Source organism: Perissodus microlepis, chromosome 11 (assembly GCF_051167445.1).
Source record: "Perissodus microlepis isolate ML-2025 ecotype Zambia chromosome 11, ASM5116744v1, whole genome shotgun sequence".
Lineage (NCBI taxonomy): Eukaryota > Metazoa > Chordata > Actinopteri > Cichliformes > Cichlidae > Perissodus > Perissodus microlepis.
This window is the reverse complement of record NC_140471.1, coordinates 25,354,840-25,371,663: the sequence shown is the minus strand read 5'-3', so window position 1 is coordinate 25,371,663 and position 16,824 is coordinate 25,354,840. Positions and strand designations below refer to the sequence as shown.

The 16,824-nt window shown below is 39.1% G+C and overlaps 1 protein-coding gene across 1 annotated transcript in view; it reads right to left on the bottom strand.

Annotated features, from left to right (window-relative positions):
- The window catches only part of tmem145 (transmembrane protein 145), a 41,798-nt gene that overhangs the window by 17,331 nt on the left and 7,643 nt on the right, over window positions 1-16,824 (bottom strand). The window contains exons 2-5 of the mRNA XM_084943572.1: window positions 10,621-10,695; window positions 10,096-10,173; window positions 6,684-6,770; window positions 5,943-6,044 (exon numbers count right to left, since the gene is read on the bottom strand). Coding sequence (XP_084799698.1) covers window positions 5,943-6,044; window positions 6,684-6,770; window positions 10,096-10,173; window positions 10,621-10,695 — 342 coding nt within the window. The remainder of the gene's footprint in view (window positions 1-5,942; window positions 6,045-6,683; window positions 6,771-10,095; window positions 10,174-10,620; window positions 10,696-16,824) is intronic.

Below are 16,824 nucleotides of genomic sequence, written 5' to 3'. Positions count from 1 at the left end.
GCAAAAATCGACAGAGGAATTTGACTCAACTAAGAAAATGGCAATTGGTGCATATCTGGTAATTTACTATGAGGAGACAGGTATGGTATACCTGATTACAACTGAATGCACTGAATGCAACTGTGTCATTTAGTCATTCTTCGAGCTGGCCTCGACGCACCTCAGGATCCTCCAGGTGTACGGAAAAAGTTGATGGGGAAAGAAAAAGGAATCTGGGCTGTTCTGCCGACACTGTGCTGCAAATCCAGAGATGCTCAAATTAACAGGAAAGATGAAAAGATCATATCCATAGCAACAGCTTTCTCTTGCTTAAGTCTGAGTATTCTTGGTCTCAATTATTAATACTGTGATTTTAATTATTTGTTAGGCTCAATATCTTCAAATGTTGGTCTGATATAACTGCCCGACAGTGCAGTGGTATGAAAGCTATCACAAAGAGAGAATATTTATTTTTATTTAAGTCAGGAGAAACACTACAAAGAAAACTAGCATGCCTCTGTGGCAAGCCAATATTGGGTTAATGTGAATGTTTATTTGTCAGTTCTCAACACAAAAAGCATCAAATTGAAATGAATTTGGGAGGTGAGAAAAAAGACGTATGGGGAGCAAGAACAAGAGAAAGCGCACAAAGATGGGTTGACAATCAGAGCACAGAGAGCTCATTTCACAGACGTAAGTTCAAAGCCGATGGAGTTCGCGCTTGTTGCTTGAGCGAGGGACCAGAGAGGGAGGGGGAGAGAAAAGACTTTGATTTCATTTGGCAGCCTGAGACTCCATCTCACTCCCTCTATCAAAAAAGGGCGAGAAGCGTGGAGCGTGCACTGCCACAAAATCAATACAGACACAAAGAGCAAGGAGACAGAGATAAGGAGAGTGATAGATGTGGAGAGAGAAAGTTTAAAATACAGGTAGAGAGAAAGAGAGGCTGAGGAAACAAGAAAATGCAAAAAGGGAGAGAGAGAAATAGATGCACGGGAAAGAGGGGAGATGAGGGAAGAAGTGGCACTTCACTGCAGGAATTCTCTCCACAGGGTTCACAGATGAGTTTAGGGTTGCTGGGTGGTTTCTGGTGTAAAAGGCACCCACTTTCGACGTACCGCACTGATGTATCGCACACTGAAGGTGTTCTCACCCAACATCAAAACAGTCTGATACAACTTGTTATCCCTTAAGCTGCAGATAACAATATTTTCAAAGGATGTCTGAGTCTTTTGAGAGAGTGTGCCTCTGGAACGTAAATGTTCGGGTAGCGTTTGAGTGCAACAAACCCTTTTTCCTCCAAAAATTGTGTTTGCACAGTCAGTTTTTTGTGTGAGTTTAAAGATGTATCCTTTTCAAAAATGTCTCCAAGGTTCTTCAAAGTAATACCGGAGGCCAAGGTAATGCCATCCAGAATGTGTTTCTAAGGTTTTTAAAAATACAGTAACTTCAGTTTAGTATGAATTTAGAATTAGAACATTTCAAGTCATCTAGGCTTTAATTTAATTGGGACTTGATAGTAGTTAATCTGCAATGCAGATTTAAATATTACTTGCAGAGCAGTGGAAATGTATGCAACATTTTCGATTAATGTTACTTGAGCAAGGCATGGATGATGTCATACACACTGGCCCAAGAATGGAACCCTGTAAAACTCCAAGACTATCTTTTGTGTGTTATTTACATGAATAAAACAATTCATCATCAGATAATCATGACTCGAACCAGCACTGCTGTTTTTCTCTGATGTAAAATGTTGGTAATGCTGGATGCTGCACTCAGACAAGCACAGACACAAGTTCATGGTCCAGATCATTAGTAACATTCACTAAACTCTTTTTGTGGTATGATGATCTCAATATCATGACTTATACTCTCAAAAAACCTCACTTTTCAAATGAGAGTTGACTTATTTCTTACAAGAAATAAAGGGAAGGTGGGATAAGACCCCTTAGCCTGGTAATATTGAAGTTAATTAACAGAAAGACTTTTTTGAACATTTGTCCAAGTCCAACATACAACCAGTCAAGATCAGATGGTTTCTAAAGCTGCTTTATTTGATGATCGATCTGTGACATCTTTGGGGAGAAAATCCCAATTTGTAGTCCCCGTTTGCCTCCAATAAACCCAAACCACTGTAGCAATATTATAGCATCTACTTGGGTAATTCCCTGACTAAAGTCAGCTTAGCCCTGATGACTATGATTATTTAAGCATCATTTGCTTCTCTAAAGCTACAGAGGCCATTAAACATCTGCGTTCACAAGCTTGTAGCACTAAGCATGACCAGTAAATTCAAGTGGATATTAAAATGTAGGTGAAATCTCCCATAATGCTGAAATAGCAGCCATTCTTCTAGGAAGGCCTGCCATAGGATTTTATAACCTGACCGCAGCAGGGGATTTTCTCACAGCCAGGTACTGAAGTATCAGTGAGGTCAGGCATGGATGTCGGGAGATAAGGCCTGACTCGCAGTTGGTGCTACAACTCATACTGAAATTGCCAGATGGTCAAAGAAATGCTTCAACAACAAACTCAGATTAACAGATTAAGATTTCCTTTTATAGATCTAAGGAGCAGAGCCCAGACCATGATAAGCACCTTCAGGCCAAAAGTACACTCCTGTATCAGTGTGGGACAAAACACAGAAATATACTGTATCATGGCTGCAAAATCTTTTACACTTTTAAAATATAAAAACATGCAAACCCTTTAAAAAGTTCCCTGCCAGAGTCACTGCTCCATGACCCTTTGTGGTGGCGATTTATCATATGAATGAAATTTTTAAATTGCAGTGAAGAAGAAGGTGACAGATGGGTAAAATAGCAGACGGCACAGCAAAGAAAATCTTTTTTTCCCCATTTTTTTGTTAGGTTTCTTCAGCGAGGGATCCTGTCCACATATTTGTTAATCTACACAATGTAAAATAACATAATGTAATTTATATTTAGGTGTTGGCATCACCTTGCACTTTCAGGAATTGTGATGACCGTGAGCTGATAGTTGATGAAAAAAGTAATTAGCGCCTAATCGTTAAGGTAAACGTTAGTTGCAGCTCACACACAGATGGTGCATACACTATGTACTGTAGGAACATGTTACTAGAATCACAGTTTTAACTGTTGCACTCTGTGTTCACACCAGAACTACTACTACAATCTACAAATCACAAAGTCTGATTTTTTTTATATGGGTAAATATATCTCCCAGAAGACTCATAACACTGTCAGATAATCCTGTTATTTTTTTGTTGTTGTTATTTATTACACCGAACAAGCGCAATGTTTCATGTTCAAACTGGCTCTCCGTCTAGAACAGGAGAACCTGGACAAAATACAGTAGCTGTGATTTGTCGCTCGGCCAAGCTGACAGCTGCAAAATTCTGGCCGTTTCTTTAACCCCTGCTTCTTTACAGCCAAGCTAATTTCAGTTCTTTCTTGGTTCCCTGCTGAAGTAATTTTGCTTCATTAGCAGTAGTTCTGCTTGGAATAATAAAGAAAAAGTTGATTACAGCAATTCAAAGTCTTCTACATCTTCACTTGTGTTTGAAAGTACACAACGCTTAATGCTCCGACAACAGTTGCTCGTAAAAATGCAAGTAATTATTCTGCATTTGCTCTGTTTTCTCTTCACTTTCTATTGATGGTACCCAATTAGTTCTACATCACAAGTTTTATTAATATACCAACTTTTCAAAACAGTCTAATGACAACAGTATAATAACAACGATTTTTTTGTAAAGCTTTGTAAAAGTTTTGATGTTATGAATCATCATGTGAAATTATGGGATGACTTCAAGTTTATTTATGAATGTCCTTTTTTTTCCTCCCCTGATGAAATAATAATTATTTGCAGCCTTGAGGTTTCCTGCTATAATTAATCAAGTGAAATTGCTTGGAAATGTTAAATAAAGATCAGCCTCACATTTTACCAGTTTATGCTGGCGAGGGAATTGAGAACAGACGTCCTCTTGTTTTAAGGACTTAGGAGCTGATTTGGATTTAGACCCACTTCCACAGGTAAAGAGTGAGATGGAAAGTACATGAAACAAAAAAAAAAAGAGCCGGATAAGAGAGAAACAGGAACAAAGTGGGAAACAGGGAGTAGCAGATAAAAGTGAGGGTGCTGGGGAAAATGCATTAAATGAGCGAGAGGCAAAAAAAGAAATGAGACCAGTGAGATTGCAAGATGGAGAGGAGAAACACAATTAGGGACAGGCTGACAGAGAGGAACAGGAGATGCAGGAGTAAATAGATATGAAATGGCGTGGAGCGCGTCACAGCTTGGTGACAGAGTTGAAAGAGAGACACAGCTAAAGATTGTGAGCGACAGAGGTAAGAAAGATGAAGAGGTGTGAAAGCAAAACGGAAGCGAGAACGCAAGCCGTGAGAGACGAGGGGTGGAAATTGGCTGCGGGACGTAGCATGCATATTTCCCCAGGAGTGGAGGCGAGCCTTTATTCTCAAGTCCAACAGCATTAGGCAGCGTGTCTTTCAGCGGATGCTGGCGTGACACTAAACCATACTCTCCAGGAAGCATCCATTCTAATCATATCCCTCTTCAGCTAGGGCTCTCAAGTGGCAGCACAAAAACAACCCTACGTACCCCTCCCCCAAAAAATACAAGGCCAGGAATGCTCACACACAATTACACACAGAATCGGAGCATGACATGCTCGCGTACAGGTGATTGTGTCATTGATAGGCAGGCATACTGGGGTACACCTTCAGCAGATATTTAACACTTTCTCTTACCTGCATTCTAAAAAATAGAAAGAAAGAAATAAACAACAACAACAAAAAACACAGCTATCACTGGGATTTGTCCTTGACTGAAGGAGGATATATCATCACTGAGCTATCATCATCCAGGCTCACAATTTTTGGACAGGGTGCCCCAGCCTAGACTCGTATCAACAAACAACACACCACAGCTAGCACTTTGGTCATTTTCTCCCGGCACACCATTACCACAACACCAATCCCATTATAAAGCAACACAATGCGTCAATGTCCCCAAAGTGAGCCAGTCAGCTACAGCGGAGGCCTCACAAGGCATGTTTAACTCAGTTGAAGCAGACGGCTGCATACTCAGAGTCTCTGTGCTTTGATGCAGAAAGTGTAGCAGTATGAAGGGAGAGATAAGACACTTCAGAGTGTCAGGCGGAAATCCAGAGACAGATACACAGATAAAGGATCGGTTGTAACATCTGAGGAGATGAATTTAGGGGTGTCTGTGTGGCATTTTACACACAAATCTTTAACGTAACATGTGGCATAATCCTTATCTGAAGACCAGTTTCTAAATGTTTGTAAGAGTATCTGTCTAACTGGGTTAGGAGCTTGAATAAGTACTCTAAATCACTGGATTATAAGTCTTTTTTCCCCCATTTAGATATTTTTACTTCCAATATTTAAAGTCTAGCCTGGTGCAAAATGCCCAAATGGGTAAGCATACACTGGGACAGAAATTATGCTCACGTTGATTTAAAATTTATTGGGAAGCAGCACAAAAAAGTAGCCTTAAAATATCCAATATTTCACAGAGCCCTCCTCAGGGTGTGCTGGATATATTTTTGCCTGAGCTTTCCTATTTTAATATCTGATTCAGCTGTTTGCACCAGAAATGTATGAGCTTTCCGCCGGAATGCAAAAAAAGCATTTCAATCAATTTATTGGTATCTAAGACAAGAATATAACTCCCTGCTTCCTCAGTGTCAGGGGGCTAGAGTAGACGATGACGTGGAGGGTGATGGCATTAATGACGTGCGTTTGTCTTAGAATACAAACAGAATCACACAGTGACCACAGGAGTGGGTTTGCTTGTGAGCTCTCTCTGTGTTTTTCCATTTAAAAAGGTGTTGCGTCATCACGGCATTGTCTGGTGGTGAACCTGCTCTTCCTAAAGAAAACCAGGGCAGCAGGGTCAGGGAAGGCTGCGGAGGGTCAGAGGTCGGTGCTTACCCCGCACTTGCTGAGAGCGATATACCACCATCGCTCCCTCACCGAGCGGAAGCTGCGGCCACCCACGCAGCTCAGGACCTCCTCGTTTCCATCCCCTTCCACCTGGGAGGGGAAAAAATGCACGTATTATTATCCGGAAATGCAGCACATTTTGCCTCACAGAGACACTGAGCTGTCATAGTAGATTTTGGAGCCTGAAATATCAAGATACAAACATATTTCACACCCCAGCGTAGCCTGAAATGTGGCAACAAGATCCAGTAACCGCAACAACAACAGAGTCATGCTGTTAGTCACACATTCTAAAGTAATACACCACTTTGTGTTGCTTGGTTAAAAAAAAGTGTGAAGAAAGATCTTTGGGAACCTTTCTGTTTGATTGAGATGCATCATTACCAGAGGAAAAATGTAAATAAGTAAGACGTTATGCAAACACATTACTCGCCTTTAGCTCTCACTCCCTCTCGGTTTACTGATTTGCTCTCTTACATTACAGGAGAGTATACAATAGGAACGAAAGAAATATGCTCAACTGTCGGATGATAAAAGGAGAAAACATCATACTCTGTAAAGGACACACATGCTGTTCAAGACAGCAAGCTCAGTGGTCAACTTCAAATACAGAAAAGCATCCCTGCACTGGATTTGCAAAGATTTGCTTTGTTTCTCGCTTAGGGACAAGATGCTGTAGAGTGCAACTGTACGTGTATATATAAATCCGTGTTTGTGTGATGCTCTTACCACACAGCCTGACCAGGTGTAGCGTGTGGTGAGGTTGATGACCTGGTTGTTTTCAGGCCTCAGCACGGCTTCCTTCTGGTAGCAGTTCTGACATCAGCAGACACAGAAATATCAAAACAAGTTTTTAAAGCCTCCACGGAGTGCTTTTCAGTAAACCTCAGGACAAGATGTACCCACAGTTGTTGGGCTCCCAGAGAGATATTTCTCAGTGCACAGAATTCATGGTGACTTTAGTTGAAATCTGATTGAAAACGTGCTTCTGATCTGTTTGAATGCTGCAAATAAAACTGATGTTTTCTGACTCTTCTGCAGTGGATTTCTGTTCCCTGTCTGACTGTTTGACATTAATGTTAAAAGCTGTGTGACCTATAAGGGCCGCAGCGTTTGATTTAGAGAATCTGACACGAGAAACTGACTGAAAGCTGAGAAATGATGTGCTGTTTGTAAGTGCACTGAAAATATCTCAACATGATGTCTGTGTGTCACAAGATGTCAGGGAGAAGAAGAATACACCACCAACCAAATTACTTTAGTGCACCAGCCAAGAAATGCACTGTATTTGGGTCTTTTTTTTTTTTTTTTTTTTGGCTGTTCTAAACCATTTTAGCACGGATTTTTCCAATATGCCGCAAAACACTTCATAACCTAAATAACTGTTATAGCCATTTCCAACTCTGAAATTCGCCCTAGTTTAAACAACACTAGAAACTTATAAAAAACAGAAGGTTAATTTCCACACATGCTGCTGGACCACAAGGCTTTTACAGAAGACAGATGTAAAATTATATACTGACAGAGGGTCAATCAAAGGTCAAAAAGTACTTCAAACTGACCACTTTTCATTATCAAAGCGACAAACACAACATTTCCTACAGTAGATACCTTCACTCTCGTCACACAGCTTAACTTACAAAGAAAATTACAGCAGCATTTAATAGGATCATAAAAAAAAACTGTTTAACATAGGGCTGTTCGATATAACGATATATATCGGATGACGATATAAAAACGTCTATCGTTTCATTTTACGCTATCGTTTGTTTCGTGGTGTCGCAAAATAAACTGTTTACGGCAATATTTTTTCATCGTTTTGATGGTCACTGTAGTGGCTATATTAATTTCTTAAAGTTCTTTCTTTCTCTTATATTTTATATAACCACACTACAGACAGACAAGCGCCTGTTTTTATGTGATGTGGTTAGCAACAACGACGGTAACACCATTGCCACCATTGTCCGCTTGTTTATGTTCCACATAAACCTTTCACAATAAAGCTCAAGATCCTGTTGAGACTTTTCAAAATAAACTGAATCACGTGAAAGAGCAGATTATTTACGGATGAGAATTAAAAAAAAGAGCCGCCAGGTGCTAAAAAAATAAACCTTAGACGTTAGAACTGAACTTTTCCCCGCAGCACGCCGTGTAATAAATACTCACAAAGAAAACGGTGGCCTTTACAACTTATGTCTAAAAATGTATAGTTTCATGCATCTGTTAAAACACTCAACTCCAGCTACACAACGCGCAGCTGGAAACACTTCCCGCAAGACGAGCTGCCCGAGATTTACAGAATTTACAGAAAATGTTACATTTTTGTGATTTATATGGTTATCGGACGATAGAATTCTTATATCGGGATATGAGATTTTGGTCATATCGCACAGCCCTAGTTTAACATCAAGACTGTGTTTAAATTACAAGAACTGAACATGACAAGGAAAAGTTCTTTTTGAGACTTCATTACTTGCAGGAATGAAGAATTTATCACCCTGAATGTAATTCTGTTTTTCATTTCCACATCAGCGTCAGAACATCACTGCACAGCATACTGTTCTGACCAGATCCTTTCCACCCTCCTTACACACACACCAACACATCTCCTCATTACTGGGTTCTCTGTGACATGTCAGCTCCATCCTCTTTTTGGAAAATGTTTCCCCAGATCTCAGTTGGAAAACAGTGCAGAAAACGCTGCATTTTAATAAATGGAGTATTTCTGTTTAACACGAACCAAAATATTTAAAAGTTCCCTATTCCCTCTAATACAATGAGATTTTTGTGCAATGTTTAGTTATTATCGTGTAATCAACCAATAAACATGTCATGTGTTAGGATATATAGATCTCGATACAGTATATCTTATAACATCACATGGATACAGTCCAAAATTATTACACCACTTATTAGACTACTCGTCACAAAAAATAAAATATTAATATTTAGAAATGAGTCAAAAGTTCTTTGAAACTGAAAATTATATTGTTATTTATTAGGCAAATAAAATTTGAGCCGGCACGCTGGTCTTTTCTGAGAAGTCAGAAACTAATCAAGTATTAATTAATTAACAGTAAATTTGAAAAAGTGGATAGTAATAATTATATTTTAGCATTAAAAGTCATTTAATGTAATCTTCTCAATTAGAGAGCTTCTGCATATTGGTGGATTAACCATTACAACAAACATCAAAAAGAGATTTAAGTAATTACCAATACAATACTGTTAACTTAGCTATGGCATAAACCTTACATTGGGTGGTCTAAAAAAAAAAAAAAGCACTGTTTCAATGGCTCAGCATTTTTATGCAATCTTTAGTCATTGTATTGTAAACAACCAATCAACATTGGATAAGATAAACTATATAATATCTATATATATGAGTTTTACTAAATGTGGGTTGATATGTGCACATACATACATTTTTCTATTGTTTTGCCTTTTCTCTCAAGCATATTGGATTTTTAAACAAACTGCATTAATACACTAATGAAGTGCAGGCTGTTTGCTTTGAGGGTATTTGAAGCTAAAAGTCTATTCAGTCAGTGCAAAGGATTTACAGACCATTTAAAGATAGAGCCCCAGCCTTTGATCAGTTTCCTAGTATAAAGACAAGGTTATGTTGCTCACCAAAACGGATGTAAATGTGATCAAATTAAGCTCATGAGTATGCACTGTAATCCAATATGTTAGGGAAAAGCACGGGAACAACAAAAAAATGTTCTTGAACCAGCCTTTAATGTTGTGTTATTACTTTCAGAAAGTAGACATTTATATGAAGGAAGCTTATTCTGTCATTTCGGTTCACATGGGGCTCCCTAGTGTCTTGCTTTGTGTTCACAACTTTGGATTGTACCATACTTGAACACTGCAAGTATCATCAATAATACACAATTGCCTAATTGTAAATAGTAAAAAGATAGTAAAAAAACAAACAAAAAAAACCTCCTTTTCCCCCCAGACTGTCAGCTTTTAAGGACAACTTTTCTTTATTCGGAGCAGAGCGAGAAACGTGTGATCCAACGGTTTAAATGTGAAAATTAGTACCAGCGATGACATGTGAATAACCAAATGGAGCAGCACTTTCCTATGATAATAGCTTGTCAAAGACATGATGCCGAGGGTGTCGATGTCTCACCTTTTCGGGCCTCTTGTACACAGCTGGCCACTGAGAACTGTCATCAAAGTAGAGCAATATGTTCTGACAGCAACGAGACTGCAAAGAGGAGACAGAGAGAGAAAAGGAGAATGAGAAAGAGATTGCACTGGGTTGTGGATATCAGAGAGGAGGCAGTGAGACAATATGAGATTTATATGACAAAATTGTTTCCAAAGTCTGCGGGCAAAAGCAGTAAAACAACGCAAGGGAAAGAAAAGATGGAGTGGATGTACAAAACACTCTAAAGGAAAAAAAGGACTCCTCCTTTTTCTTTTTTTTAGGGCATTAACAAAAGGATGAAGCAGATAAAGCAGGAACAGCCAGAGGAAGAAGGAGAGAAGGAAAAGAGCAGTGGTATCAGTTTTTATTAGGTGAGAAAAAAGACAAAATTAGCCGAGAGGAAAACGCTAAACAATTAAAAAAAAATCGTGAAGACAGAGCAGATGATGAACGCAAAAGTAATGTGTAACAGACACATATTAAACTTAACATGAGGCATCCTACCTTTGGGTAGCGAAATCGGAAATCCAACCGCCCAAACTCGGTAAGAAAGCAGAAGCGTGTAAGGAAAACCCAGTCCTGTAATCAAGATAGAAAAGAAAGAAGCTAAAATGTAAAATAAATTAAAAAAATTGATATGATCAAGGTAAAATTAAACTTTTACCAGCATGCTACTATTCATTTTTTCAGCCATCACTGCAGTTCTCCAAGCATTTGCCTCATGCTGCTGTCAATATCAGACTGTATTGAGATTTTGTAGTTAAAAGACCACTAACCATGTAATCTTAGATTGTCCACTATTTTGGATTTGTGACACTATAGGATCAAGTTAATAAGCCTCAAGTCACACACATGGGCCAAGACACCAGTCTGCAACCATCTGGCAACCAACGTTTGTGTTTTCCCCAACCGGTTGGTAAAAACCTCATCCGTAGTTTGCATGGAGGATGCAACCTCATCCATAAGAACTGTCCAACTACAATCGCAGCAGTGAAGAAAGTTTGATAAGTGTAACACAAACCAGGAAAGGAGACCGTTTGCTTTCAAAATAAAAGCTGCACCTTAGAAAAGTGTTGGCTGCAGTGATGAGGCCATTTTGGAGGCTTCCAGGTCTAAAGATTGAAGCCTGTGGAAGTGCCTTAAATTTGTCAGAGAAACATTTTGAGCTATGACCTCAGTAAACATTTTCCCGTGGAGTTCATAAATTCAATCAGTAGTTTCAACTGTTTCACAATACAACATGAAGCTTGCCTAGCAAATTATGGTCCCCATCATATTATTATCTTTATATGCCAGCTATAAGCTAATTAGCACTAAATACTAAGGCTTGTTTTAAAAGTATTAGATAAATTAAAATTCTTACTTGTTCATTAGATTTCTTTTCTCTCTAAAAAGAAAAAAAACGCAGAGAATAAAGTGGAGATGCACAGCACCACAGCATATCAGCACAAACACCTCATACTAACTGTCAAACACAGTGGTGGAGGTGATGATTTGGGCTTACTGTGCAGCCACAGGACCTGGGCACCTTGCAGTCACTGAGTCATCCATGAAATACTAAAGTATTCTAGAGTCAAATGTCAGGCCATCTGTCTGATAGCTAAAATTTGGCTGAAAGTGGGTTATGAAATAGGACAATGACCCCAAGCACAGCAACAAATCCACAGCAGGATGTCTGAGAAAGAAAAGAATCAAGGTGTTGCAATGACCCAGTTAAAGTCCAGACCTAAACTGCATAAAACTGCTGCGGCGTGACCTTAGAGAGATGTGCATAAATTAATCCCCACAACCCACAAAATTCCTCCACAAGGACTGATAAAGTCAACTCCAATGGTTGAGTATTTTCTTTAGGTAAAGTTGGAGATTAGATTAGACATTTAGATGTTGCACAAGTTAAAAAACAAAAAACTTTTAGTTGTGTACATTCTCTGGGTAATGCTGATATTGCATCCAAAATGTATTTAAAAGCTTATCCAATAATTACTTGGATATATCAGTAAACAGACCAACCAACAGCCAGACAGACATTAACTTGCTTGAAAGCTACAGCACCAGCTCGGCTAAAGAACAGAGAGACTGCGGGGAAGGAGACATATGGAAGTTAAAGATATAAAAGGAAGGGGAGCCGGAGGGAAGAGAAGAAAGAAAATAAGAGATGGTGAGGACATAAATGGAGCTATAAAGACAAGTAAGAGCAAACACTGGGAAAGCGAGTTATAACAGCAGGGAAGAGTTAAGAAGCATTAAAAGAAAAAAAAATAAAGCAGAAAAGCAGTGAAAAACCAAGAAGTTGATGGAATAAGAACAAAAAGAAAAGTATAAATGAAAGAGCTAGTGCCAAGAGCATAAACTTCTAGAAAGGGTAAGCAGAAAGGGCATTAGGGGGCTGCTGAGCACATTAATAAAAAAGAGGTGGAGAAGAAGAAAAAAAGTATTCCTTCTTAATATTATTCAGCCATAAACTTAGCAGCATGAGACCAGATAACAGTGCTGATGGTGTACTTCACTGAGCTTCCATAAGGTACTTGCAGCAGCGTGAGGATGGTGGATCAGTCACTGGTGAGCTCTCTATACATTGTTCTATACAGCTGTGGGTAGACACACACTGTAGATATGGATCATAGTGCTGAACACAGCACTAACACCACATCACTTATATGTTGTTTACACACGCTTCTCCGTCTGGATGACTGCCCAGTGCGAGTTGGCCCTACTGAGGCAGCCAGAATGAATGAACTGCTTTAAAACTAAAATGAGACATCAAATCCTTAAGAAGTTGTAACAGCTAATCTTGTAAAATTAATACACCAAATGGTAGAAGTCTCATTTGTACAAATGGCATTAAGGGAAAGACTGAAGCTGGATTTACATTTGAAATACTGCAGGTTTGTGGTAAAAGCCTCACAGTCACTAGGGTGTCGCCTGTGATTAACAATATCTTAAGTGCTTGGCTAGCAAAATGACAGACAATGGCCTCTGCAGTTTACAAAAGTAGCTGATTAAATTTAGGGTACAGGCTGGGCGTTTCTGACAAAGTCAAAGTATTTCTGGCTTACATCTAGTGCTGGACGTCATTTTTAAAGATTTGCACACTGCTGGTATTAGATTAATTTTGATAGTTACACAATACAACGCTGTTTATACAATGCATTTGAAATGTAAATAAATAAATCATTGAGGCAAGAAACATTGTGAATTTTGATTTATACTTAGCAGTTAACAAATTCAACTTGCACACTAGGACCTCTGGCTCGAGACCAGCAGGAGACTTAACCCCTGTCCCGAGTCCAGATAAAGAGGAGGCTTGAATCAGGAAAAGCATCCAGTATAAAAATGGGAAATCAAACATACAGATCCATCTAACAGAGTAACCCCATGAGAAATAATGAGCAGCCAAAAGCAGCTCCTCATTTTCTTTTTACAATTTTCATTTTTGAAATCAAACTACATACAATACAACACATTTTTTGTTACAAGCACTGAGCTGTACTTACCTACAATTACAGTATTTACTTCCAGCACTAAAACAGTTTCCAGTTTAGCTTCTGTTGTATTTGTGACAAAAAAAAAAAAAAAACAATACGAAAAAGCTTTAATGCTGATCCACAGATGACGTCAAATGAAGCAAGACTGTTAGTAGAACAATTTACATGCTGCAATTTACAAGGAGCAGCTAGGCGCTGCTAATCAAATGCACTTAATTAACTGATCATCAGTAAGTGTGACCACCTCTATAAATGCAGATGTTTTGGTCTGGAGTATTCAAGCGTGTGTTAACAAAATGCTAAAGAGGAAAGTCATCAGCAGTCTTAAAGAAGTAATTGTTGCCGCACATAAATCTAAGAAGCGTTATAAGGTCATTTCCAAACAATCTGAATTCCACCTACAGTGAGAATGATGATTCATTAGTGGAAAACATAATTCTTCCCAGGAGTGGATGTCCCAGCAAATCCACCCTAAGATCAGACGATGCAATGCTTAAGGAAACTGCAAAAAACCCAAGTTCTACATCTCAGACTCTACAGGCCTCAGAAGACTGAACAAGAATGGCCTGTTTTGCCCGCAGAAGTCATCTTCTCTCTAAAAAGTACACTGCAGCACAGCTTAAGTGTGTGAAGTTGCATCTGAACAAAGCATGAGACTTATGGAACAATGTCTTTGGTGAGATGAGACCAAAGTGGAGATATTTGCTCATATTGCACCTCACACCAACTGTCAAGCACAATGGTGGAGCGGTGAGGATATGAGCTTACTGTGCAGCCACAGACCCTGGGTTCCTTGCAGTCATTGAGTTAAACATGAACTCTTCTTTGTGCTTAAGTATTCTAGAGCCAAGCTGGAGCTTGACCACAATTGGGTCATGCAAGAGGACATTGGCCCCAAACACAGCAGCAAATCTGCTGAAAAACAAAATAATTAAAAAGGTGTTTTCTAGACAAAGTTCAGATTTTCCTCATGCTGAGGAGGGACCTTAAGAGAGCTGTGCATAAACAAATGCCCCAAAACCAATGAACTCAATAAACAACCTTATAAAGAAGAGTAAGCCATAATTCCTCAACAATAATGGGAGACTTATCAAGTCATACAGAAAATGGTTGCTTTAAATTATTCCTGTTAAAAGTGGTTCTACAAGCTATATAAGATGCATACGGTAACCTTGACAGCAGGTGTTGCATTGTAAATGTCACAATCCCAGATATTCTCTGAGGTTGTCACCCAAGGAGAGATGCTGCTGGTCTATTTAATTGACAAGAAACATATAAAAGAAATACATTGTCACATATGTCGAAGAAACGAGGCTCAAAAAGCCTTTCATAAACTCCCACAAAAATTTATCATGAGATACCAATACGCACATGAGCACATGCTGATCATCACATCCTAAAAGCTGCACTAAAAGTTTACAGTAAGTTACAATGAAGAAATCTGCACTTTAATTTGTTCTAAAAAAATGTAACCATACAAGAATTTTACTATAAAATTACAATTTGTTCTGATTTCCTAATTAAGACTTGAACTGATGATAAACTTGAAAACTCATCTTATTTGGCTTTTACCCAAAAAAATTTCCAGTAAAACCAATTCAATCAGAAGTCAAGAAGCCCTACCAACCTTTTTACAACTATTCATTATTATTGCAAGATGCAACTGCACAAAAGGTATGAATTAATCATTAGTCTACTGTATCAGTGGTTTGTACACATTCATTTCTCCTAAAAATACATCTTTAAACTGTCAAAAGGAACTCCAGTCCATTCGTGCAGCTGCCAGATGGTGGAAATCATGACAGCGTGACACAATGAATGTTTGATTGAAAGCGAGAAGGATAGTAAATCCCGTGAGGGGAAAAAAATATAAATAAATCACTCGCACGTAGAGCAATTGCAACTAACCACCAGTGCAGATGTCCACCACCTAAACAAAAGAGAAAAAAAAAAGCTGTGACTTAACAGCAGAAGCTATTTATCTTTTGCTTTCACTGGTCTGTGAACAGGTCTCAGCCCGAGTGTGTAATCTGTCAACAGAAGCTGGCTAATATTAGCCGATTCCAAGTCAGCAAGACAGTTCGCCGAATTGTACAAAATTCACTGATAAGACAATACAGAGTAGGTAAATGCTACTGAAGTAGCAACACTACTAAAAAATTGCAGGTATCATGCTGGGTCCATATGCTGCATATGGTCTATCAAAAGTGCTTTTCTTTGACAATACTATCTGACAACAAATCAGAGGACGTAGAGGCTATTTTACTCTACTCTGTCCTCGAAATTTTAGTTCGGCTTGACTTGGTGTGGCCAAAAAGTTAAGTTACACTTGTATAAGCTATTTACTAACCTAAGGTTGCTGATTATTATTGAGGCTATGACAATGGAACAGGCACATGCATATAAGATGATAACTGAATTAACTAATTTAGCTTCACTGGTAAAAGCTCATTTAAACTATAACATGCTGTGCAGAAAATCACAGAAGATATAGTCCCTGAAATGTGGATAAAATATTTTATTATTGTGCAGTACCAGCATCTATACGACTCGGTTAGTGTGTCCAAACTTCACGCTGATCTCAGATTGTGCTTAATATTTACTATCCTTAAAATCAATTGTGCTCCTCAAATGTTAAAAACACACTGATCCAAAACATGAGCACATTTTCTTGCACAGTGTGCGTATCATCCTGTTGCACGTTTCAACCTCTTCAAAGACCGCAGTTTGCCTCTTTCTTATTAAAACAAGCCTTGAGGTTAGTTGTTATGAACTCTTGATCTCCAACCAACCAAGAAAACTCCCCATGCACCATTATACTGTAATTACCTCTGCCCTGCCGTCTCCCTACATAAACAAGCACGGTGATTTCTGTGCTGAGAAATAAAGTGCATCCAGAGCAGCGTAGCATGGCTAGCGCCTCCACCTCCATATATCACAGCAAAACAAAACTGCAGCCATATTTCAGCTACTGCCAGCCAGCTTCAGCCCCTGGAGCCTCTGGGTTATAATTCATGGCAAACTCCAAAAGTCAGTGAAGCCCGAGACTCAAGTCCACCTCCGTGCGTCGTCCTGGGTGATGCTTAAGGCAGTAACCATGACAACCAGGGCAGGAGAGGAAAACACTGACCTAGAGATGAATCCCTGGAGAGAGGAGAGAGGGGTGGTCCAGTTGGGTTATTGAGATAGTGGGGGGTGTGATTTAACTCACCACAGGCCAGGA